At 37.8% G+C, this 27,352-nt stretch overlaps 1 protein-coding gene across 1 annotated transcript; it reads left to right on the top strand.

Annotated features, from left to right (window-relative positions):
- The first annotated feature begins 95 nt into the window (after positions 1 to 95).
- tmem161b (transmembrane protein 161B) lies at positions 96 to 27,005 on the top strand. Its single transcript, XM_048189143.1, has 12 exons — positions 96 to 474; positions 7,756 to 7,859; positions 11,832 to 11,918; positions 14,494 to 14,591; positions 14,707 to 14,863; positions 18,803 to 18,954; positions 19,972 to 20,032; positions 20,185 to 20,325; positions 21,647 to 21,760; positions 23,788 to 23,962; positions 24,595 to 24,691; positions 24,781 to 27,005. Exons 1-12 carry the CDS (start codon positions 472 to 474, stop codon positions 25,044 to 25,046), a joined length of 1,455 nt encoding a protein of 484 aa, XP_048045100.1. The 5' UTR covers positions 96 to 471; the 3' UTR covers positions 25,047 to 27,005.
- Positions 27,006 to 27,352: the final 347 nt, after the last annotated feature.

Here is a 27,352-nt window from a genome sequence, read left to right as displayed (position 1 = left end):
ACGTCACATGTGCTCCTTTCACTACTTCCGGTAAAGGGGTCCTGCAGGAGCCTTAAGTCTCCCAAATCAGTGCCTGTTTCAAAAATGAGAATACCACAACGTTCTCCTTCGGATATACTTAATAATGTGGACATATATACAAAAATAAATGTTATTAATCACTCCCGAACATTACTGTGATACAAATATTCATTATTAGGAAGCTCTTGCAGTCATTAAACCGTACAGGCTGTCAGTGGCAGCCCAGAACCGAGAATCTGAGCGTGACCTCTACTGCAGTTGAAAACACAGTGGAGCCGCGGCTCGATCAGTGGGATGTTTGTTTAGGTATTCATTTTACCTGTCAACACAGTACTCTCAAATTCCAGCACCGCAAGACAGGCTTATGTGCTCCGTGCCGCTGGATCTCCGCTTAGGGGTGCTCAGAGTGTCAGTCGGCTTTGAGATTTATCACTGCACTGCAGCATCAATATGGTAAGTGAGCACATCATCTGAATGCATTATTACTGTAATGTGTCCTTTAATTCAGACTAAGTATAAAAAGAGAGGATCTTTTATGTATCTGTTCATTCTGCTGACAGAGACATTTCTTTACCTATTAGGATTGAGGCCATTGTATCATATGGGTGTAAATGTATGCGTGGTTTTGATACAGAAATGCAGAATGATATAATTTAGTGTCATTTTAGGGGTAGTTGTAAATGCTGGAAACGATGGACATGACGCTTTTGCTAGTAGGGGGATGTGCCTCACCTGGTGCAGGTGCTTTTGACCTCAGAATGCCCTCCACTGGATGACGTCATGGAAGGGCACCAGAGGAGGTCTCCTCAGAACCATAAAACATGACTTGCATCTTAAAGGGAAAGTTCACCCTAAAATGAAAATTGTCATCATGTACTCAGCCTCAAGTACTTTCAAACCTGTGTAAAAATGTATTTCTGTATAAAAAGAGATGTTATGCTTTAGTCACCATTACCTTTCATTGTATGGAAAAGGTGATATGAAATTGAACGGTTGCAAACAGTCTGCATAACATGTAATTTATGTTCCACTGAAGAAATAAAGTCATACAGGTTTGGAATGACATGAGGGTGAGTGAATGATGACAGAATGGTCATTTTTAGGTGAACTGTCTCTTTAACTATTAACCATTCTGATTTAATTCCTTACCTGTCTTTGCTCAATTAAAGACATGTATTATGGGCCTGTTTCAATACCTACATTTGCAGTCTTTGCACATGATCTCTTGTCTACTAATATGATGTATTTCCTGTATTTGGTTCCCTGCTGAAAAATCCAGCTAAAACCAGCCTAAGCTGGAAGTAGCTGGTCTTAGCTGGTGTTTAGCTGGTTTAAGCGAGTCTCCCAGCCTCCCAGTCTCCTAGCTAACCAAAACCCCTCTAAAACCAGCTATGACCAGCCTGACCAGCTTAGGCTGGTTTTAGCTGGATTTTTCAGCAGGGAAGTGTTTGAGTTAGCATGAAGACCGCAAGTGTGTGTAAAATTGTTGACTACCTGATAGGACACACTTAAAGTGTTGTGCTGTAAAATTGCAAGCACTTTTTACAGAGCTATATTTACATGTTTAGATTTTCAATACTTTGTACTTTAACTGTTTACTTAGTCCTTATGTAACAGGTGGCAGTTTTGTGGTGCTTCTAATGTAATAAAAAAAAGTTGCAAACATTTTATGAAATACACATACTTTGCAAAAATACATTGTGCAACACTTTTTTTTTTTTTCTAATTAAGTTAAGTACCTTAACACAATGAATGATGGGATACGCTTACCCTCAAATACTGCTCAGACTTGGGTTTGTTTTGCACACATACTTCCTGTCATGTGTACATGCTCTCGAGTGGGCAAGACTGCAGATGTGGTTGTTGGGACATTCTGTAAATTCATTAATGTTTAACTCTCAGCAGAACTTCTAGTTCTGGACCGCTGGAGGCAGTACATTATAGATTGCTTTATATGATGGTTTTAAGCTGATGTGATTAATATGTCATCTAATAATAATGCTATTATATCAGTTTTATGTTGATGTCAGTTTCTTTCCACACTGGCATTAATCTTTGTGACTGGTTAAATTATAATCTACAACATATCAGTGAGAACTTTTGGTAATGGAAGGAAATTAATTGCAATTTTAAAATTCGACGTGTCGCCACAGGCTGTTTTTGAAGAGCTCAAAATCCATACTTTACCAGAGCTACTCTCCTCCTGACCATTATCTCATATGGTGACTGAGCTTCTAGACCTGCTGTTTATCTTCAGTGGCCCCCTTCAGAGCTCATTTGGCCCCTGTGCTGTCCAGGTCACTGCCAGTGTGGCAGATAAGTGTCCCATGCTGCTTCAATTACCTCTTCTGCCCCAACCTCTCATGGTGACTTACACTGATGGATCAAACTTATCCAGCTAGGGAGGCATCCCATTTTTTATGTCACGCTTTTAAGGAGAGTGTCCAGGATGTTAGGTTGGTAACCTTAGGTGTGACACTTTTTGGATGGTTTGAGTCGACTGAAGGGAAGTTGCTTGGAAACTGACCCATCTCAACACTGATAGTTGAATGGACGTTAAGTTTTGCAACTGTGTCTTCAGGAAATATCCCCAAACAATCCCTCATACTTAAAAATCCTCATTCCTCAAAGTCTTACTATACAAGTGAGCAGTGACATGCTTAAAGGGATAGTTAACCCCAAAATGAAAATTTTATGTTTATCTGCTTATCCCCAGTGCATCCAAGATGTAGGTGACCTTATTTCTTCAGTAGAACACAAATGATGATTTTTTTTTTAACTCCGCTGCCGTCTGTCAGTCAAATAATGGGAGTGAATGGGAACTCGAACAATAAGAGTCGAAAAAACTTGCATAGACAAATCCAAATTAAACCTTGCGGCTCGTGACGACACATTGATGTCCTAAGACACGAAACGATCGGTTTGTGCGAGAAACCGTACAGTATATAATTTTTTACCTCTAATACACCACTATGTCCAACTGCGTTCAGCACTCGCTTAGTGAGGTCTGATCGCGCTCTGACAACAGAAGTGATGTCTATCACTCATTGAAGTATATGCACGAGACATCACTGCCGTTGTCAGAGCGCGATCAGACCTCACTAAGCGAGTGCTGAACGCAGTTGGACATAGTGGTGTATTAGAGGTAAAAAATGATATAAATACTGTTCGGTTTCTCACAAAAACCAATCGTTTCGTGTCTTAGTACATCAATGTGTCGTCACGAGCCGCAGGGTTTAATTTGGATTTGTCTATGCAAGTTTTTTCAACTCTTATTGTTCGAGTTCCCATTCATTCCCATTATTTTACTGACAGACGGCAACGGTTGGAGTTAAAAATCATCATTTGTGTTCTACTGAAGAAACAAAGTCACCTACACCTTGGATGCGCTGGGGGTAAGCAGATAAACATCAAAATTTCATTTATGGGTGAACTATCCCTTTAATGGTGCTACTACTTTAGCTTAAAGGGTTAGTTCACCAAAAAATTAAATTTGTCATTAATTACTCACCCTCATGTCGTTCCACACCCTTAAGACCTTCAAGAAAAGTAGTAAAGACATTGTTAAAATAGTCCATGTGACTACAGTGGTTCAACCTTAATGTTATAAAGCAATGAGAATACTTTTTGCTTTCTATGGGGGATAAATAACCTCTTGGATTTCAACAAAAATATCTTAATTTGTGTTCCAAAGATGAACGAAGGTCTTACGGGTTTGGAACGACATGAGGGTGAGTACTTAATGATATAAATTTCATTTTTGGGCGAACTAACCCTTTAAATACTAGTTAAAGAAAATAAATAAAACTTATTGTTGAATTTCCTGAGCACTTTTATTATGTCAGTGTGTCTTTTTAAATAAAACGACATATTAAAACGTACACTTGATTTCAGCCCACGCATGAATAACATCCCTTGATTCAACTTAAAGGCACTTTTCCTGGCAGTCTCCCATTCATTCTTTATGGGCTGTATAGTTCCCATGGCAATTGGGATACCAGTCTGTTTCAGGTAAAGTGAGGGTGTTTGTGACCAACAGTGAAAAGAAGCATGTGGCTGCTTTCATGTGTTTCAGACCAGCACGTTATAGCTATTGTGCCATTGTGTGGCTCTACCTCTGTGCAGATATTGGCGTTTGTCAAAAGGGTGAAAAGCGGAATAAAATAAAAATATAACATTTCAGTTGTTATGGAAAGCTTTGCATTTGTGCTGCACACAGAGTCACACACTTTCATAGTGAAAGGTATGCTGAGAAACCATTTTTCACTGTTTTACTGTGAATTAAATGGCAGCAGTGCTTAAATATCACAGCTGTTGATCGCCTAACTGGAATAAGTGATGCTGTGGTTTTTAAAACGAGCACAGATTATGTAGTTGACTAAGGAAGTCAAGACAAATAGAGCAAAGGTTATTAACTTTGAAGAACTGAATTCACTTTTTGTACAGTTATACTGTCTTGGGTACAGTGAGCATATATATATATATATATATATATATATATATATATATATATATATATATATATATATATATATATATATATATATATATATATATATATATATATATATATATATATATATATATATATATATATATATATATATAATATAGTAGCATGGAAATGTATTAAACATAACATTAAACATAAAGGATTTGTGTGGAGTGAGGGATGTTATGGTACCTAAAATGCATGTTTAAACATGTTTGTAAATGTTTTGTTTTATTTACTGGTATTTTACATTATTTCTTAATGTATTAAATGTATGTAAATGTGTGTAATTAAAACTTACATACCGATGCTACTTAATAATGCAGTTTTGACCCTGTATGACTTGTAGTCACTTAAAAATACTGTAAATGCTAAAAAACATTAAACATCAAAATTACATATTTTATAGTTTTTCATTTTTTTTTTTAAACAGAAAAACTAGAGGTACGTAACAGCTTAGATAGAAAGGTCTTTGAATATTATCTTGGATGAAGGGGGGCACTGGTTTAATTTAGAGCTGTTAGTGGTGCTTATTTTACGACACTGTCAAGATTTGTTAGACTTTTTCAGAGGTGCTTGGAAATAAACTGCTAGATTTTCAAGAACATGGGACCATTGCACACCACAACTCTTGACAATTACGCTCCAAAGTCATGGAAAACAATTCAACAAGTCAACCTTTCAAAATTATATCACATCACAGAATATTTCAGATAATTTTCTAGCTTTTCTGTCATTTGATTGAATTGCTCTACAATATGATTCATGATTTCTTCGTTCCTGAGTGACACACCAGCCATGTTGCCATGCAAATTTCTTTTGTGTGAGTTTTGAAATGGCTAGCTAGGCACATAGCAATTTGTGCGGATCAGCGATCATTTGAATGCACATCACCGTCTCCTCAACATAGGGGCAGGACACTGTGCCTTACACGCGTGGATGGTGAGATTGCCCATTGATGCAAGCGGTCCTCCCACGCTGTAGCTGGGATAGTTTGATGCTGGGCTGTTTAAGGCAATTACAGAGTAGGTGCTTGACTGGGGAAGTCAGCATCATTTGCAAAGGTTATTACCTTTGAGGCAACAAATTCATTACTTTTCCCTGGCTCTGTGGACTTTTTAGTCATCTTTGTTTTTCCCTTAAATGTGATGTGACGTGTGGCCAAGTATGGTGTCCCATACTTGGATTTTGTGCTCTGCATTTCACCGTCCAAGTGATTACACACAGTAGTGAACACACACCTGGAGCAGTGGGCAGACATTTTTGCTGTGGCACCCTGGGAGCGATTGGGAGTTAGGTGCCTTGCTCAAGGGTACCTCAGTTGTGGGTAATGAGAGTGGAAGAGGCCGCTGTGTTCATTCACTCCCCCCACCTACAGTACTGAGACTCAAACCTGTGACCTTCAAGTTACAAGTCCGACTCTCTAACCATTAGGCCACAATTCCCCCCCAAAGGCTGGCCCACCCTAATTTTTTTTAAATCTTATCAGATTTCAAAATGTGAGAGACCACAAACAATTAGTCAGAATTGCGAGATAAACATTGATCAGGCATAACATTATAACCACCTTCCTAATGTTGTGTTGGTCCCACTTTTGCTGCCAAAACCGCCCTGACCTGTCGAGGCATGGACTCCACTAGACCCCTGAAGGTGTGCTGTGGTATCTGGCAAAATATGTTAGCAGCAGATCCTGTAAGTTGCGAGGTGGGGCCTCCATGGATCGGACTTGTTTGTTCAGCACATCCCACAGATGCTCGATTGGATTGAGATCTGGGGAATTTATGGGCACCTCAAACTTGTTGTTGTGCTCCTCAAACCATTCCTGAACCATTTTTGCTTTGTGACGAGGCGCATTATCCTGCTGAATACGTTTCCATGAAAGGGTGTACAATGCTTAGGTAGGTGGTACGTGTCAAAGTAACATCCACATGGATGGCAGGACCCAAGGTTTCCCAGCAGGACACTGCCCAAATCATCACACTGCCTCCGCTGGCTTGCCTTCTTCCCATAGTGCTTCCTGGTGCCATGTGTTCCCCAGGTAAGTGGCCATCCACGTGATGTAAAAGAAAACATGATACATCAGACCAGGCCACCTTCTTCCATTGCTCTGTGGTCCAGTTCTGATACTCACTTTCCCACTGTTGGCACTTTCGGCGGTGGACAGGGGTCAGCATGGGCACCCTGACTGGTTTGCAGCCCCATACGCAATAAACTGCGATGCAGTGTGTATTCTGACACCTTTCTATCAGAACCAGCATTAACTTCTTGAGCAATTTGAGCTACAGTAGCTCATCTGTTGGCTCGGACTACATGGGCCAGCCTTAGCTCTCCACGTGCATCATTGAACCTTGGCTGTCCATGACCCTGTCGCTGGTTCACCACTGTTCCTTCCTTAGACTACTTTTGATAGACACTGACCACTGCAGACCGGGAACACCTCACAAGAGCTGCAGTTTTGGAGATGCTCTGACCCAGTCATCTAGCCATCACAATTTGGCCTTTGTCAAACTCGCTCAAATCCTTACGCTTGCCCATATTTACTGCTTCTAACACATCAACTTTGAGGACAAAATGTTCACTTGCTGCCTAATATATCCCACCCACTAACGGGTGCTGCGATGAAGAGATAATCAGTGTTATTCACTTCACCTGTCAGTGGTCATAATGTTATGCCAGATTGGTGTAAACTCACAATTGTGAGTTACAAAGTCGCAATTGCGTGTTATAAAGTCAGAATTGAGAGATGTAAACTCGTAAACAGTCTTTTTTTTCCCCCTCAGAATTGGACATCCTCACAACAGGATTTCTGATCCTAAATATTCAATATATTCAACGTTGTTCCAAGCAGATTCAGTCACTCTTAGCACAACTCACACCACAGGAAAATCTGATAAGATAATCTGTAGAACCATCAAGATAATTGTTACTTTACCTAGGAATGTCAGAAGGGGAGAGTTGGGCCCAAAATCATCCCGATTATCTTGTAGTGTGTGGGTGCCTTGAGGCATTCAATTTTTTTTCTTAAATCCATATGTGCAAGAAAATTTCAAGTATTTTGAGTCATTTTATGCTCATTTTATAAGACCGCAAATTTGACCTCAAATTTTGCTAGTTTGGTTTCAAAATCATATGTTCTTGCCAACCAAATTGACAACAACTAGAGTTTTACTAGTCTGAATGCTGTTCTGTGTTCTTGCTGGTGTGATCAGAAAGTGTTCTAATATTTCACTCTTTCCCTTCAGGGTGTGATCAGTGTGCAGCTGGTGGTTACCATGGTAATGGCCAGCATGATTCAGAAGATCATACCCCACTATTCCTTTGCACGATGGCTCCTCTGCAGTGGCAGGTAATGAGGAAGTACAGCCCACTGTGCCACTCTGGCATTCCTCTCGATGGTCAACCTAAAATGGCATCTTAATCCACAAGGCAGCCTTAACAACACAAACCACAGATCCTGCTCCACTTTGCGAGCACATCCCGTGTTTTATTGTTCATATTAAGGGCCCATCAAAAATGCATCATTATGGGGTTTCAGTAAGACCAAAGGGTATCATCAAAAAGCGCTGCAACCCAAGAGAACCGCTAACGAAAGTACAAGCCATGCTAGTTTCCCCCCCTTAATTAGCGCCATATGTGTTTAGAGTAAACAGCTCTTCCAAATGTGCTCAATAATTCATCTGTGCTTGTTTTTGGCTGTAAAAATAGTTTGGGAAAACTCTGGCTTGAGTGCAGGGCTTGAAGTGTTGCCCAGGAGACTTTCATAATTAAGTTTTCATTAGGAAGTAAACATGCAAAAACAACTGAAAGCAGTACAGCCCTCTCAGGGCTCGTGACAGGCCAGTTTCTAAACAAAGTTGAAGGGGTTGTGGTAAATGTTTGCCACCAAAGATGTGCTCATTTTATTAGCATCAAACAACCTTTAAAATTTGGAGAAATAATGTACACGAAAATTAAAATTCTGTGATCATTAACCTTCACATCTTTCTACTCTCATATGCCTTCGGTCTACCGTGGAACATAAAAGGAGAAATTCAGAAGGCTGCGCTTGTCGCTCTTTTCCATTCAGTTCCAGCGAATGTGGACTTCAAACGTCAATCTTCAAAAAAGGTCACAAAAGGCACCATAAAAGAATGAAAGTGGCCCATGCAGTGAAAGTCAATAGGTTGAATCGCATGTAGTTTTAGACCCCATTGACTTTCATTGTATGGATACAAACATTCTTCAAAATATATTTTCTATCTGTTCTGAGGAAGAAAGTCATAAAGATTTGAAACTAAATGACATGAGTAAATGATGACCGATTAGATTTTTTTGGGCGTCTCTGAAGTTTCAGCTCAAAATACTCCATAGATCATTTAAAATATCATGTTGTAAATGCCTATTTTGAGTGGAAAGAACATCATGCTGTTTTCGTGCATGCATCTTTAAATGCAAATGAGCTGCTGCTCCCTGCCCCTTTTCCAGAAGAGGACAGAGCCTGTACAACTCGTGCCTCTGATACTCTGACAAACAAAACATCTGTTTGGTTTTGATTATCTCTATTGTAGTCACGCTCACGTGACATTGCAGTTCTTCATCATCATTAAGTTCATTATCTGCATGCGTTTTAAAGCCATAAACTTCTGATATATGTTTTTTTTTTGAGCGCACACATCCGAAGCATGCGAACAGAAAGCTGGTTGTCAGACGGCGCGTATTAAACTAAGTTCACATGTTGCACTTAAACTGTTAAATACACACAAGTTTATCAAAAACACAAAGTTCACATGATTGCATTGTTTATTATTTATTAGTCATGTCTGTGAATGTAAACAGCAAGTAAAGAAATCACATGTATAGATCTGTGTATTAAAATGAAAGCAGCGTAATATACAGTACCTACTGCTATATGCTGTTAATATGAATCAAACAACAAAAGAAAAACAGAAAATCACTCTCTGCTCTTGATTAAATAACTTAGTAGCTTTGATAAGAATACATTTCTTACTTGAATGCTGCTGTTGAATCCTCTGGCGAGGAGATAAGCATGGTGGACTGTGTACAGCTCACTGAGGGCGGGGTCTGTGCTAATAGGGCAGAGTCTGTCAGCAGTCACGAGTGGGAGCCTAAGCAATGTGACGTCACAAAAGCTACAATCTGCAAACGGCTTGTTCTAAGGCACTGCTTATGATTTTTAGGGATTAAAAAAGAGGAGTTATAAAAGAGGAGTGGATGGATTTTTACCATTCTAGAGTGGTTGTGTACACACCATAGACTGTAAAAAAAAATATGGACGTAGTGTCCGTGACGTCACCCATAGAGTTCTGAACAGCAGTTTTGACACGAAAATGAGGCCGCTGCCATCTTAGCTGCGCATCACCGCACCGTCACTCCCGGATAACTGAAAATGGGTAAAGAGGCGGGAGGTGGTTTGAGCTGATGTGACTGGTTGCTGAAACCACGCCTGCCTAGCTCGACGTGATCATGTTAGCAAGCAAAGGAGCTATCTATCTATCTTAGATACTCTCTAAAATATTAATGAAGATAAGTTTTATCATCAGAAAGTTCTAAAGGTTTACTGTCAATCTACAGTGTTTTCTTTAAGATATAGATGCTCCAACACCAGTAATTTGTGTTGGGTGTGCAAATAACAACATGGAAAATCAAAATGGGACTTCATACCTTTATAATGAAATAGAGATTGCGAGATGAATCCAATCTGTGGCACTTGGGTAAAATATGAATGTCCATTGCAAAACAAAAAAACTGTACTTTTTGTCCATGAAATATTGATATATTATCCATTGTTTGCATCACATTTCTTCTGAATGATCTGCTCTCTGTCATCGTTCTTCAAGAAAGGATGCAATCTGAGCAGCGTTTATGTTGTAAAACTGTATACGATCGTATCTAACAAACAAATGAGCCGTGTCCAAAGTATAATTTTTCAAAATAGTGCAGCAGTTTTAGTTATAATATCCAAGCAGTGCTGTCGGATTTTGATATCCTCCCGCCATTGTCATTGTAGTAAATCTCACAACCAAAACTTTCAGCCAATGCCACGATCCAACAACGTGTGTTCTGTTTCTTCTGCATGCGAGCACATCTACACAGACACACATCAGTCTCGAATATTAAGCAGCAAGCCATATTTTATAATTGTATAAAATAATCGAGCACAAATACGGCAGAGACGCCAAATTCAGCGGCTGGAATTAGCTGAGGTAACATGTCGCCTCACAGACAGCAGCGGCATCTACCTGTCACTCAAGTGACCACGCCCTTAATTATGCAGAACTTTAAGGCTTAATATAATTTAAACCAATGAGTTCACCCCCCTCAGTTGTCATGAAGGGCAAAATTAGCAGTATAGACCAAAACCACAATTTGAACCAACTTGTAAAAATGTTTTTTTCTGCTATAAACTTGTCCAATTTAACATGGGACTCAATGAGATTCTGCTCTCTTTTGGAGCCGGTCCCTAGCGGCCAGTCGATGAATCGCAGTTTAAGTCACTTCCGTATTGGCTTCACGAGAGACTGGGGGAGGTTGCTGCTTGGTACACACACTGCCAACACACATTTATGTTTAAACACCATGTAAAAGTGAATTTTGCATAATAGGTCCCCTTTAATACAGCAATGATGCATTAGAGTGACCAAAAGTGACTATAAAGACTTTCTGTCTCTCTCTCTCTATATATATATATATATATATATATATATATATATATATATATATATATATATATATATATATATATATATATATATATATATATATATATATATATATATATATATATATATATATATATATATAGCAACTTAGATTCGTTTTTTTTTTTTTTTTTTTTTTTTCAAATGTTGTTCTTTGGAACTTTCTATTCATCAAATAGTCCTGAAAAAAATGTATCATGGTGTCATAATCCACAAAAATATTAGCAGCTTAATTGTTTTCAACATTGAAAATAATAAGAAATGTTTCTTGGGCACCAATTCAGCATATTGCAATGATTCCTGAAGGATCATGTGACACTAATGATGAGTAATGATGCTGAAAATTCAGCTTTGCCATCACAGGAATAAATCATATTTTAAAATATATTAAAATAGAAAACGGTTATTTTAAATTGTAATATTGTTATTGTTATTATTATTTTACTTTGTTTTTGGTCAAGTAAATGCAGTCTTGCATTAAGAGACTTCTTTCAGAAACATAAAATCTTACCGACCCCAAATGCTAGTGTATATGTTGAATGGGTATATGCGTATATATATTTTTTTCTAGAGCTCTTTGCATTTCAGAGATGGTGATATACTTCTCTTTGTCTTGTTAGTCTGCGTTGGTACCAGCACCCCACAGAAGATGAGCTGAGGACTTTGGCTGGAAAGCAGCAGAAAGGAGGAAAGAGCAAAAAGGACAGGTACAACACAGCCAACTAGATTTGACTTTTGTTTGACTGCTTGTGAAGATCAAGCAGCCTTGTTGCCTATATTCCACTGCGGATGAAAGCTGTGCATACAATGCTAATTCCCTGAAAAGGTAGACTAGCCTATGTCTAGCAGCTTAGTTTTGATAGTCAGCTCTATTATACCTACCTCCTGTTCTCAGACAAAAGCCCATTTTTGCTCTGCAGGGAGCTCTTGGGCCATTTTGTCAGGCAGGTATGCAGCAATCCAGTGTAGAGAGACTACCATGCCCACAGTGCTTTTGTGCTGAACACCATTGTGCACACTGACCTATGTAAACAACAGAGACCCAAAGGAGAAGTCCAAGAATCTCAGGTTCAGCTGGCTTGGAGCCACAGGGCAGAAAGCTTGCATACTAGACTCGTTCACGCTAAGGCCTGTGCCCCTTTCCAATATCCCACCGCTCCCAGCAGAGCCCGACATTCATTTCTCTGTTCTTTGTCATGCAGACAGCATTAGAGATGGGTGGAAATATGTTTGATTTGAACGTTGTATGGATTTAGCTCTTTTTCAAAAGCGAGGAGGGCTCCTCTAATCCCCAGTAAAATGTGCAAACTCTAGTGTTTGGTTTCCAATAGAGACGGAGCCCTCAGTTAGTCTGTGAAAAATCTGCTGTCCTTTGAACTAAGTTGCTGATCCCACACGTTGATACCTGCTATTATTTTGCTTGCTCATCATTGTGAATAATTAAAATCATATATTAAATTTAGCGTTGTTTATAATAATTAGGTGCCCTGAAGTGATCGAAAGTGACAGTAAAGACATTTACGTTGCTGATTTTATTTAAAATAAATGCTTTTCTTTTCAACTTTCTATTCATAAAAGAATCTTGAAAACAAATGGATCACGGTTGCCACAAAAATTTGCAGCACAACCGTTTTCAACACTGATTATAATAAGAAATGTTTCTTGAGCAGCAAATCAGGTTATTAGAATAATTTCTGAAGGATCATGTGACACTGAAGACTGCAGTAATGATGCTGAAAATTCAGCTTTACAATCACAGTAATAAATTACATTTTAAATTGTATAAAAATAGAAATCAGTCATTTTAAATTGTAATAATATTTTACTACAGTATTTTTTTTTTGATCAAATACATGCAACCTTGGTGAGCATAAGAGACTTTCAAAAACATTTAAAAATCTTACCGACCCAAAACTTTTCATTATTATTATTATTATTATTATTATTATTATGTGTTTTAGTATAGAAGTGGCTGTTTATAATAAACCCACATAAGTGAGCAGAGAAATCTAAACAAGTATATTACCTGACACTGATATTAAAATGGGCAGTCTTAGCAGTTTCGTGATTTGGCTCTGTTTATTACTTTTATAATTTTATTTTTTCTTCGGATACCATCCATATTGAAATTAAATGAAAACATTCGAAAGATTGGTACACAAACGCTAGCTCTGGTATGTCAAATATCAATCCAATCCAATATCTGCAATCACAGACTATCTAATTGGACGGGTTTCTCTGAGGACTGTTGAGTTTGCCGAAAAACAGTAGCTAATTTACCCTGGTATTTTTACTGAGGTTGTGTGACAAAAACACACGGCAGATCCGGATGGGATTAAAATCACAAAGTACCCCCATGAAACAGAAATTTCTCTAACGTCCTCCAGAAAAACTAGTCCCATCTGAATAGGGCTCAAGATAGTCACCACTGACTCAATATTGCTAATTCGTTGTAAGCTATATTGTAGATTCAAGTTTTTTTTTTTTTTTTCCTCTTGGTTACAATGAAGAGCAGGTCAGTATTCAACATGACAGATTTATAAAATCATTTCATTAGTTGAATCAGCTTAAACTCTGACATCCCATAAATGTTAGCTGAGTACAAAATAAATGAAACAAAAGTGTCTTTTGAAATTGGGAGCTTCTGAACTTCTCACCCTGATGATAAAATCCCACTTCACATTAGCTACCAGGATTCACACCGTCAGGAAGGAGATATGAGTCACCTGACGCATTGCATTGTGTGATGAGGTTAAATGCCAGAGAAGCCCCATCATCCTACAACTGAAGCCACTTATAAGAGTGCTGAAACATCATAAATGAATAGGTAAAATAGCCCAGATGCTCTTAAATAAATTCTGTCTTATCTGGGCAGCAGAGGATGATAACGGCGGCTACTTGGAAGAACATACTGTTATCATTTTGAACATCATTTTTTTTTTTTTTTTTTATAAAGTATGCTAATTATTCTTATTTATGTTTGGCCTAGATATTTTGAGTAATGTGCTTTGACAAATAAATAATAAACTGTTGTGTTTTATATTCAGTTTTATTCAAAAGCATAAATAAAAAGCAACTTTAATACAATTTATGCAATATTTCTGGCAAGTGAATGGTGGAAAATAACACTCTAGTATTCACTTTTGGTTTTTGGCCCAAAATGTCCTTGGTAATATTTGTGTGTGTGTGTGTGTGTGTGTGTGTGTGTGTGTGCGCGTTTCATCTTAGCCTACTTTCAGTGCATAACTATTATATGTGCTATGTTCACGTTTTGCTTCTCAGGAAGTACAATGGGCACTTAGAGAATAAGCCGATGACTATTCCAAAAGACATCGACCTTCAGCTGGAGACTAAATGCATTGCAGAAGTGGACACACTTGGTAACTCACTTTTTGTCATTATATACCCAATGAACCCTTGAGCTTGAAGGATCATCTTAGAAAGTCTGGTTCCTAAAGCTTGTTTTTTTTGTCTGGCTATCTTATTTTTGTCTAGCTCTGCATTATTTTCCTGAATTCCAGTGGTTGGTGGATTTTACGGTGGCCGCCACAGTGGTGTATCTTATCACTGAACTGTACTTCTGTGTGGCGGAGCCCAGTGGGGAGATGAACATCAGTGTGGTGTGGAGCCTGCTGGTCTTGGCCTTTGTCATGTATCCCTTTTGAGCTAGAACTACTGAAGAAGTTTTTCATCTTTTGCATTGGTTTCCCTCTTTCATATTTTATTGCAAATAATTCTTGTAATTATTTAATTATTAGTGTAGTTGACAAATAATAACATGGTGTTTTTTTTCCTTTATAAAGATTTAAAATTAAATCTTTATAAAGGAAAAAAAAACACCATGTTATTATCTGTCAACTATACTAATAATTAAATAATTGATATACAATAGAGCTAAAAAATGGGGTCAGTAAGATTATTAATATTTTTTTGAAAGACATTAATACTTTTATAGTGTGCTGCGGTGATGATGTTTTTGTAGGCCGACCTGGAAATTAGCATCATCCTGGTCTCCTCTACAAAAACCCAATAAGATTTTTCCATTGGCTTTTGGATTATTGCAAAAAATAAGCTCTGTGGTCAACAAAAGTTTATGATACTTACAAGTTTTGTCCATCAAGATAATAAAAAAAAAAAACTTTTATACATTTTGAAGCATAAATACATTCGCCAGAAATAAAAAGCTAACCTAAGACTATAAACAAACTACACCACAATCGCTCAACATCACCACCACCAAGTTTCCGACAACTTTCAGTCTTTATTAAAAAAAAAAAAATACTAATTTGAACATTTGATAGTTTGCAAGAGAGTGATTATAAACACAACATGGCTGAGAAAGTGGACTAGAGAGTAGATGAGTATTCTTGTTGGGTGAAAATCAAACGTGAAACATGAAAATATCTTGAGCTTGTGCTCAACACAGACCTTATTTCAGGCTTGTAACCAAAATCCCATTGACTTCGGGACGATGGAACCGGATGGAACCATTTGTGGGTTATAGTCTGCAAAAATATGTCATCTCTGCAGCACTCGATTCAGCAAGGATGCATTCAATTGGTCAAAAGTGACAGTTACACAAAAATTCTATTTAAAGGTGCCCTAGAACTTTTTTTTAAAAGATGTAATATAAGTCTAAGGTGTCCCCTGAATGTGTCTGTGAAGTTTCAGCTCAAAATACCCCATAGATTTTTTTTAATTCATTTTTTTAACTGCCTATTTTGGGGCATAATTATAAATGAGCCGATTCAGGGTGTGTGGCCCTTTAATTCTCGTGCTCCACGCCCACGGAGCTCGCGTTTGCCTTAAACAACATAAAAAAGTTCAAACAGCTAATATAACCCTCAAAATGGATCTTTACAAAGTGTTTGTCATGCAGCATGTCTAATCGCATAAGTACAGTGTTTATATTGATGTTTACATTGATTCTGAATGAGTTTGAGGCTGTGCTCCGTGGCTAACGGCTAATGCTACACTGTTGGAGAGATTTATAAAGAATGAAGTTGTGTTTATGAATTATACAGACTGAAAGTGTTTAAAAATGAAAATAGCAACGACTCTTGTCTCTGTGAATACAGTAAGAAACGATGGTAGCTTTAACCACATTTAACAGTACATTAGCAACATGCTAACGAAACTTCAATTCAGTTTTTGAATCTAGGGCACCTTTAAGCTTAATGCTGTTCTTTTAAACATTTTATTCTTCAAATAATACTGAAAAAGAATATCACAATTTATGCAAAAATACTAAGTAGAAAGAGCATTGATAATAAGATTTTTTTTTTCTTGTGGATCAGTATATTAGGATGATTTCTGAAGGATCATGTGACACTGAAGGAGTAATGATGCTGAAAATTCAGCTTTGTCATCACAGGAATAAATTACATTTTAAAATATATGAAAATAGAAAAAGTTATTTTAAATTGTAATAATATTTCACAATATTACAGTTTGTACTGTATTTTTGATCAAACAAATGCCTTGATGAGGGTAAACATTTTCTTTCAAAAACTTTAAAAAAATCTTCCCGACCAGTAGTGCAAATGTAGATAGAGTTTTTTCCCCATTTATTGATAATTTTTTAATCGCCTTTTAGCCTTAAAAATGACAAAAATGATTTTAATAGTTTAATAGAAAAGCCAAATTTTCCATTTAGTCTCCATTTTTATGTTTTCTGAAAGAAATGTGACTGGTATTGCCTGTGCAAATATCAACGCAACAATACTAGGGCGTTTTAGATGGTTGCCAGGGTTTTGCTATACGATGTGCCAAGTGTTTTTATAGCATAGTTTTTAGTGATTTGAAGTGAATCGTCGTACTGTACACTTCGGTTTGGGGTTTGTTAAAATCCATAATCGCAAAAATGAGTAGAAGTAATGGAGATGCTTAACAAACGCCACTAGTAATAATATAATCATTTGAAAATATTGTTTAAATTACTTCTAGATGACATCTAACACGTACCACAGCACTTGCATGAAGCTCATAATGTCGTTTCTCAGCACGTGATTCGACTTGCATAGGGATCCTTTGTTATTTTAACAACTACAGAAGGAACCTTTAAAGTTCTTTATTCAATAACATGTCCATAGTCCTTAAATGTTAAAACATCCTTTGTAAAACACAACCCTTGTGGAGAAGCTCAATTTTCAGTCTCGATGCAGGGACAGTCTAGCCGTGAGTGATGAAAGCTGCACCTGTTGCCTTTTACCTGCTACTTTCCCCTTCTAGTGCCTCACCAAATCACACACATTAACCCCGGCACAGTCCACAAAGATCAATCTCCCTCCGCTCGGCACTGCCCTTTACCTAGCTCAGCCTGCCACAGAAGATTGGAGGCCCAATTTTCATGGCCCACCGGACTGATTTGCCTGGGAAAAGGAGAGGAACGAAGGAAGGTGCCTGGTAGGGTGATGAAGATGATGATGACGATGATGATAGGTCTATATGTGTGCAAATGGCTGAATGTGGACAGGAAGGAGCCATTTTTCCTGATCTCAGTGGAGAGTGTGTGGTGGGGAAAATGGCCTTGTCAAAGAGATGGTCACTGAAATATTTTCTCAGATGGCCGCCCGCTTGCCTTGCAGATTTGCACGACGTAGCCACAAGTTGAATGATTGACCCTAGACCAGTATAATCAAAATGGGCACATATAGGCAAGCTGTCGTAACAAAGAGGCGCAGCTGGACGTTTTCTGTCTGCTGTTGACGTTTTTCAAATTTCTCATTTCTCACCTCGGGGATATTAGCTTTGACACTGTTTGATGAGGCATGTTTTAAATGCATTTCTCTACTGCTGTGACACTAAATGTGAGACTTATACCATGACTTTTGCACAGATTTTGCCCTGGTTTTCAGTCTGACAAGTCGATGCTAGTCGGCAGATTTTGAACAGTCAATGTTGACAGATTTCATACAAAAATTGTGTAGTGTAGACAGTAAACAGATTTGTTTTTTTAAGCTTCAGACTTTGATTCCATGCAATCAGAGGATATTAAACGTTTAATATTTTGAGCTGAATTTAAAACGCATATTGTTCTAATTTTTCAAATGTTTCTGTGTGAGTTTGGTTTGAAAATGACTTAAAGTCTGTTAGTGTATGAGCTTCACGCGTTCAGTTTACAATGCCCAGGTTTTCTATCTAAACATTTACAGAATCTTCAAGTGTATGTTGCCTAGTGTTTTAAAATCTGATTTTAAAAGCCATACAGTGTATTACAGCCTTTAGGATGTGCTTTGTAGAACAGAGCTGGTTAGAATCCGACCATCTTCAGTAATACAGAGCGTTTGTATTTAGATTCCAAGAGAGTAAAAAGTCCAACTAAATCCAACTTGGGCTCTATCAACCGCATAGCAGTAGCAGTTTGTAAAAATGAAGGGAAAATGTGTTTCGTTATACTCTTACAATGGACATCTATGGAGCAAGTGTACAGCAATTATTATCACCCACTATTATTAATTATAACCCAGAATATTTCTTTAATTAGGCAAAGAATTCAAAGCCTTTATCTGATGTTTTTGGAGAGCAATTTTTGGTATAGTGTACCAAAGTGCGCTTTGTGACCATGTTCCTTAGCTTCAGTTTTTCTCAGGAAGATCCTTTTCTCCCTGACGGCTCACTACTTCAGACTAGAGGAGGGCGGTGAGCGTTCCCTCTGCATCACCTTTGCCTTTTTCTTCTTTGTGAAAGCCATGGCTATCCTTATTGTCACAGAGAACTACCTGGAATTTGGCCTCGAGACAGGTATAGTAGTGTCAAGTTGATTTTTTTCTATCTATATTTTTTTTTTTTTTTTTGTATCTGTTTCTTTTTTTACAGTATGTAGTAACATAAGAATGTGAGACCATTTTCTTCTAAAATTAACACATGCCATTGGAAATATTTAAAACTGGTGATGAAACTGTACTTATTTCATTAAAAAAAATCATTTGCTATTTTCCCTTGCGTATTTGCATTTCATCACTCATAGCATCATACACTAATTAGTCCTGGAATGAAAGCAACTTTCACAAAAATGTAGGCTGCTATTGGGTTTTCTTTTTCTTCATATTTTTATTCGAGATGTCGCTTAACACCAGGAATGTGTGGCCACATGTAGACAATAAAAGAAAACCTTTTGGCTTTAAATTTCTGACAATATTGTCCACCACGCTTTTGTTTTAGATCATTTTCATCTCTTTGATTTGAATCACTCACATCACTTCATGTCATTCTTGTATTATGATTTAAACTATGCAGTAAACTATGTTGCAATTTAAATAAACTGTAATGCAACACCATAGTCATTTTCACCATAGATCTTGGACTATGACTTAACAGGTGTGCAATACTGACAACAAATTATATCTCAATATTATTTTTTTTTGATAATGACGATTAGACAATATTTTGCAGAGTGTGTTTTTGTGCTGGTACTTCTGCTGATTTAGGTCTGTCATGAACAGCTTACTTCCGAAGTTTTTCGTATTCCTTATATTCTGTACTGTGGTTAGTTCACAGCAGTGGCAGAATTGAACTTTTCCACTATGAGGCAACATTTCCCCCCTTATATAGTTTTTACCTATATAATGGCAATTTCTTTCTATCCTTATTAGCTGTATGCTTCATTAAATCTGTCAAATTCGCTAAAAAAATAACGAGGGATATTATCATATACAATACATATCGCACACCCCTACTATGACTTTTTTTTTTGACATTTATATTTAAGAATTTCTGTCTATATACACTGTTTCTATCCTCCCTTTTCTCCTTTCATAGGCTTTGCAAATTTTTCCGAAAGTGCCGTGCAGTTTCTGGAGAACCAAGGCCTTGAGTCCCAGTGAGTATTATAGCCCCACCCCCTTTGTCAGTACAGTGGGAGTGTATGTATACAGTATACCATGTCTCTGTGGGTTGGGATTAAACCATATATGTGATGGTTTGTGCTTCCCTGTGGTGAACAGGCCTTGCTCTCTTCCTCTGCCTCTACAGGGGCCCCATATCCAAGCTGACCTTTAAGCTGATCCTGGCACTGCTCTGCGCCCTCATTGGAGCCTTCCTCACCTTCCCTGGCCTGCGATTGGCCCAGATGCATCTTGATGCCCTCACTCTAAACAACTGCAGAGTCACACAGTAAATGTTTCAAAATAATACACAATTTATTACACATCATCCTCATAATTATTATTCGGGGTGTAACGGTGCATGTATTCTTCCCAAACCGTACGGTACGGACGTGACGGTTCGATTCATGCAGTTAAACGACAAATGCAGTCAGTCACAGGCGAGTCACACTCCAATCCAGAAGGGCGCGCTTGCATGCGGTAATGCAATGCTACAACAGGAGAAAGGGCAAAAGAAGAAAGGCAGACGATTTAGATATGTGTGTAATCTCTCAACCATCAACCGTGGAAAGACATCAATAAAAACAGCTTAAGAATAATTATCCCACGTAGCATTACATTTACCTCAGGCAAGTCATTTACTGTCTACAGTATGTTAGTTCACTAGAGAAATGAACACGAGAGAGAGGAGCATTTCACTAAATGTATGCACTATATTAGCTTATATATTCATTATAATTTAATGTATTTTTTATATATAGTGATTATATGTACATTACCTGTCAATAATGTCTTAATTTTTTATTATGTTTAAATAAATTTATGTAAACAAGTTGTTAATTGTTGTTAATTGTAACCTTTAATATTATATTATTGTGCAAGAAAGGGCTCCCTGTATATAGTTTATTATATTAGCTGAGATTTTTTTATCCTTAAGAAAATGTTAATTATAATTTAATTTATTTAAAGATCGATAGGCAATTTGTTCAAAAAACCACTGTTTTATAAAAAAAAAAGAAGCAATTTTATGTTTAGTCCCCCCCCCCCCACACACACTGTACCGAACCGTCATTTTGTGTACCGTTACACCCCTAATTACTACTATGTTGAAACAAGTCACTTTAGTAATTTGAATTATTAGTATTTCTGTCCTTGCATTTAACATGATATATTCAGATCTAGATGATTTGTCAGCCTGAATTGAAACAGTTTGTATTGAAATTTTGTAGCCCCTAGCAATATTTCCATTTTAATTCATATGGAGCATTAATTTCTCATTATATCCTCAGCAAGTTAGCAGACAAGCATTACTGCAGTTGGACCTGTTCTCCATTTTCAGCTAGCATTGGGCTTTAGGGTAACTGTGTTACAAAAGAGGAGTTAAGCATTACACATCTCACATAGCTAATCCTCTTCTGCTCTCATGACACTATGGGGCTTACAGTTAGACCTCTTTAAGGCCTGGATTACATCCATGCTTCTTGTGCTAGCGAAATGCTACATTTAAAGCAGTGGTACTTCATGGTGATTGATATTTACTGCTCCACTGATATTGATACTCTTGTGTGTTGCCATGTCTAATTGGTTGTTTTTATGTGTCCATCCTTCAGGACTTTGCTGCATATCAACTTCTTGGCCCCCTTGATTATGGTACTGCTATGGGTGAAGCCCATAACTAAGGATTACTTAATGAATCCCACATTTGGGAAAGATAGTGTGCCTTTGTGAGTACCTCATTTTACAATGTGTTTTTTCAACATTACATTTTGCATTACTAGTTATTAGATGAATTGTTCTTGATTAATTAAAAACTTGTTTTAAAGTTCATCAAGACCCTTTGTTTACTCAAGGAGATTTACTTTAAAGTAGGGCTGTTAATGCGTTAACGCGTATGATTAATTCAAAATAATTAAGTCCAAATAACGCAAATGAATGAAGAATGCGAAATTAAGACATTAACATAATTTTACGTCACACATTTACATGATCTTAGAAGTCGGGAGTTTATCACATTGAGCATCTACAATGTTGCAAGCACCTGTAACCCTAGTAGGTGGAAATTTCTATTCTGAACCCTTAACCTAATTTCTCTGAAATTATTTTAAGCCGCTAAACTCCGGGAAAGTTTTCAGTCCAGTGATCCAGCAAGTGAATGCATTCCAACAATCAGTCCAAAACAGAGCTAATGCAAAGAAAACCAGGCTTATTACGTCAGAGATGGCAGTGACTCGTGGCCAGTTTTCAGTGAAATATTCATTCCAGCGTGTGTTTAGCTTTAAAACAAGAGCTCTGTCATATTCTGTGATTGTTTCTGAAGAGCGGGAGCCCTCACGCATTGCGCTGTGAGAAATACAGACTGGATGGAACATCAAAACATCCCACCGCTGGCCAGATGATACGGAAACTGCGTTTATCGGCTGGATAAAGCAAACCAGCTTCTCGCTAGTAAAGTTTTGATGGATGCGAATTGTAAAGATGATTACGGTGACATACAGGAGTCGTACAGTAAGCAGGCCTGAGTCTATTATTGATGTGCAAACAAACCGTGCATGTACGCTGCTACAGTATCACAACTTGACTTGTCTAAAATGTAAACAAGCTCGTTGCTGTTGCACTGTACACATACTATACACTGAATTCTGAAGTTTTGTTCTGTAAAGTTTTTTTTTTTTTCTTTTTTCTCCATGTGTGCTTTGGTATGCATTCATTCATGAAGTATATGGACTTCTTATATCATTTAGTTATTAGATGTCCTTTTGGTGTTTCCATTCCAAGTCTCCTTTTTTTGGAAAGACACCTACTTTTACCTTGAAAAAAGCTAGGAGAAAATACAGTTTTGTGAGAATCATCCTTCAATCTGATAGTTTACTTTGTTGGATATAGCAAATCGTGACAAAATAAGCACGTTAAACAAGATATTTCACAATAAGTCTGAGATTTAATCGTGATTAATTGCACAAAAGGGTGTGATTTCTAATCACGATTAAAAAATGTAATCTATTGACAACCCTAAACTTAAACTCTAATAATAATAATAAAAATAATAATAATGTATTTTATAATTAAAGTATTATTATAATTTGTTCTGCCTCTGAAATAGCTTTTTTATGCCATGAAGGGCAGAAATAATGTTGACAAATAGCCCAAAGCACTCTCATAACATTTAATAACTATTTTATGTCTTGCTGAATTTATATGGTCTCATTTGTGCCTTTTTGTATTATCTGCATACGCCCCACTGATGTAAGGTGGTGGAACTTCATGCTTTTTTTGAAGGAAAAAATAAACTTACTTTTTCGTGCAAATAAAATTGGACAAATTCAAACATAATTGCCACTGTGTAAAATAGTCACATTTTCTTGTGAGATCAAATAGCCATAAGCTTTACCATTGTGATAAGTCAATCTCTTTAGGGTGAACTTGTCCTTCAGCCTCCAAGTCCCAGTCATAAATTTTCCTCAAAAGTTGGTGCTGATGGTATTTCAGTAATCCTTAGGCAATCCACTAAAACCCTCACTCGGTTCCATTCTCATGCCCACTTTTCACAATCCAGTCGATCAAGTCCTGCCCTATATTTGTTTTACTTCTAAATCATCACATTGCAGCAGTAAAATGGGTTGTGAATGCCATTTCTTGTTGACTTTTTCAGTCAGATCTTTGTTAATTCTTCTCTGCTCAATTCACATCCTAAGGTTTGGGCACATTTTACTTGCCCTGATTCGGTGTGTCACTCCTCTTCATCTGCTTTCAGAATGTCTGAGAAGACATACGACACGTTGCGTCTGTGGGTGATCCTGCTTCTGTGCGTGCTGAGACTAGCCATGATGCGGCATCATCTCCAGGCCTACCTCAACCTGGCCCAGAAGGGCGTCTTGCAGATGAAGAAGGAAGCGGGGCGCATTAGTACCGTGGACCTCCAAAAGATGGTACTTATCACTTTTTGTTCTTATGTCTTTATCTTACTGACATAATAAGTAGTCACATAATAATTCTAATAATATGCAATAAAGCTACTGTGATGCAAAGCCTTCCTTTTATTTTGCCCAATATCCTTTCCATCTCAAGTATCCTATCTTCACTAGGTTGTTCTTGTGATGTTTGATCTGATACTGGTTAATAAATGCACTTAGGGACCTTCTTGTGGCGTCCACTCTAGGGGCCTACATTATAGTGTCGACATTCCTCAAAGGTGGAAATATGTCAGTATGAAAAAGGACTGCGTGGCATTGTTGCCCTCAAAGCTCCAAAATGAGGAGGCTATTTGAGTTTAGTGGAGCGCAAGGATCAAAACCCACAGCACTCCACAGCTGGAGCTGAGGAAAAGAGCCCGTTTGATGTTCCAAGCCATAAGTGAGACTCGCAAATGGCTGTAGAGTCGCAGGGGTGTCTGGTCTTACATCTGCTCCAGAATCATATACGCACACTGCCTCCCTCTGTACTTAAGCTCCCAGTGAGTTTTCAGCTAGTCTGTTTGATGAGCTCCTCTCCTGCCAAGCTGCTTGTTTTGAAGGAAATTTGCCTAAATGTTTTAACTGCAAATTTGTTTTTCCTCACGCAGGTCGCCCGAGTCTTTTACTACTTGTGTGTGATAGCACTACAGTACGTTGCACCTCTGGTGATGCTGTTACACACTACTTTGCTGCTAAAGACATTAGGTGAGGAGTGTATTGAAATTCTTCTCGACATATTCTCATTTGCCCCGGTAGGGTTTCTTGAATTTTTCATACTCTTGTTTAAACCCCAGGTGGATACTCGTGGGTGATTTACCCCGAAGAGAGTTTGCCATGTCTATCAAATGAGGACTCAAGCCCCACTGAGGTGGGGCAAGGCGAGATGCAGGCCTCTCAAACTGTGGCCCAGCTATCGGTCGCTCTCGGTGGGCTGAGGACTGTTTTCTCCCCCTTGCTTTTTCGAGGGCTCTTGTCCTTCTTCACATGGTGGATTGCCGCCTGCCTGTTCTCCACTTCTCTCTTCGGCCTCTTCTACCACCAGTATCTGATGGCCGCATAGCATCGGGAAGGGCTTGTTCGACTGAACTGTGCTGCACGACGAGGCCCTGGAACTTTCCCCTTTCCTGCAACCATATCAGCCGGGTTCTTCTCTGATATGCTTCCTCCGTTGACACATTGTTTTAACCTAACAAATACAAAAATGACAATAGTAATAATGCAGTCACTGGTATATTCGTCGGACTGGTTTGAAGCATCAATGAATGGAGGATGGCATCTAAAGGTGACCTCAAAATAACGCTGATTTTAAAGGGGGTGGTGTTTTTGAGCCACCACATGGTTGAAAGCAAGGGATCACTCATGGTCTTTGACATTTTGTTTTTTAGTTCAAAATTATGACTGTTTTTAATAGTTTTTTTTTAAATGTTATACTTCTCCAAAGTAGAAACTGCGTTCTGCTGTAGGGAAGGTTTTCATTGCTGATACATGAAGAAACATGAAGAGGACAGTGTTTTAGTTGAGCTGAGAGAGTATAGTGAGGGGATTGATCAAGAAGAAAAGTATGTATTAAAGGTGTATTTATTTCAGAGGGACTGAAGCCAGCTTTCTCACGAGGAGAGTTTTGTTTGACTGTAGAAGACTGAGAGATAATTTAAGTGTGTATGCGTGTGTGAGAGTGACGGTTCGTGTGTTAACATCAGTGCCTGCAGGCTCCCAGTGACCCCTGCTGCTGGTGGGTAAATCTAAAAAGGGCATTTTGATCAAGTATAAAAGCTAACTCAAAAAAACTGTCGAAAGCAGTGGCCTCCGCTCTTCTGATACCCTTCCCCGTCATTTAACCGGTCAGATATTTCACTTTGAATTTCGGGTCCAGTGACATCAAGCACATCCTGGAAGCGTGCTCCATGTTTTCTGTATGGAGCCTATTGATTTTCTGTAATGCATCAAATAACAGGATTGGATTTCTTTCATGTGAAGGTGCCAAGTACGCTTGTATTCCCCCGTGAGTGTGTACAGTACTTCCTGCTGGAAATCAGAAAGCACACACGCAGAGGCACGAGCCAAAGCAGAACATGTGGCTTGATCACAAAGAAACATGGTGTTTAATGATGTCCATTTTAATGTTGTAACATTTTGGCACTACAGTTACAAATCCGCACAAACACATATCTATAGTATTTTTTTTTTTTTTTTTTTTTTTAGTGTTAACCTGCTGTAAAAGTCTTATTCTTATCCTCCATTTTGAGATTTTGGAGGGTACGCAGACAATGAATGTATTGATCCTGCCTGATTTTTGATTGTTGCTATGATGAATTTTATTTGAACTAATCTACTACCCTTGGTGCCCCTAATACACAGTCAAATATGACATAATGTTGGCTTTCAACAAATATATCAGTTAAAATAGGAATATAAATTTTGTATGTTGTGGACTTCCAGGGGCATTTATATTGCAAAGGTGCGTCCGTTATCATCAACAGCACACTTGGTAATATAACGTGGCAGCAAAATGCTGAACTCAAATTTTGAGAGCTGTTTTTTTTTTTTTTTCTTTTCTTTCTCTGTTGTTGATTATCAAGCTGTGAAGATTGATGGATGCAATGGGGAGTTTATTTTAACTGTAAACATTCACAACCTTTGGTAATCATCAGCGGGGCCATTTTAGTCTTAGATTCATGTATAGGGTTTTGTTTTTTTGCCTTATTTTGATTTTCTACCACTTCCCCCACCACCATTAAAAGTCAAAACAATTAAGTGACCAAAATTTATTAAAAAATGTGTTACTAAAAGATGTTTTCAATAAGCATGTCTTTAAACATTTCTAACCCTAATGCCAAATAACAGTGAGGTTTAGAACTGATCCATATTAAAATGAGAAGACAAATCACTTTTTCTTGAATTTCAGTAGCTGGGAACTGTTTTTTGAGCTTAAATGGCTCTGTTGGTCTTTAATGCATTTTAAGTACTTATCTTTATTTATTAATTTTCAGTTTGTTTAATAAATGATTGTCAAGAAAAACTCGTGACTTGCCTTCTTTTTTCTTGATTTTTAGAATTGGCATTGTACTTGTTCCGTCAGGATTTTCACTCAATCATTTTCCTCAGTATATTAAAAAAAAAAAAAAAAAAAAAAAAACCTCTGAAATACACAATTCGGTCTAGTTAATCTTCTAAAGCCCAAGGTATCGTGAATCTGCACAGTGAATACTCCTCCATGTGACGCTGGAGTAATGTTGTCCTGAGTGCTATTGTCGATACTGGCCTCCTCTTTTAGTTGCCGCTCTTGGATCAATGAGACAAATTCCAAAACAAACAGCCGAAGAGGCTCTTTTCTTTTCCTAAGAAGACTCCATTCACACAAACCAT

The sequence above is a fragment of the Megalobrama amblycephala genome, linkage group LG4 (genome assembly GCF_018812025.1).
Source record: "Megalobrama amblycephala isolate DHTTF-2021 linkage group LG4, ASM1881202v1, whole genome shotgun sequence".
NCBI classification, from domain to species: Eukaryota; Metazoa; Chordata; class Actinopteri; order Cypriniformes; family Xenocyprididae; genus Megalobrama; species Megalobrama amblycephala.
Note: the sequence above shows the minus strand (reverse complement) of the source record. Positions and strands in the feature narration are given on the sequence as shown.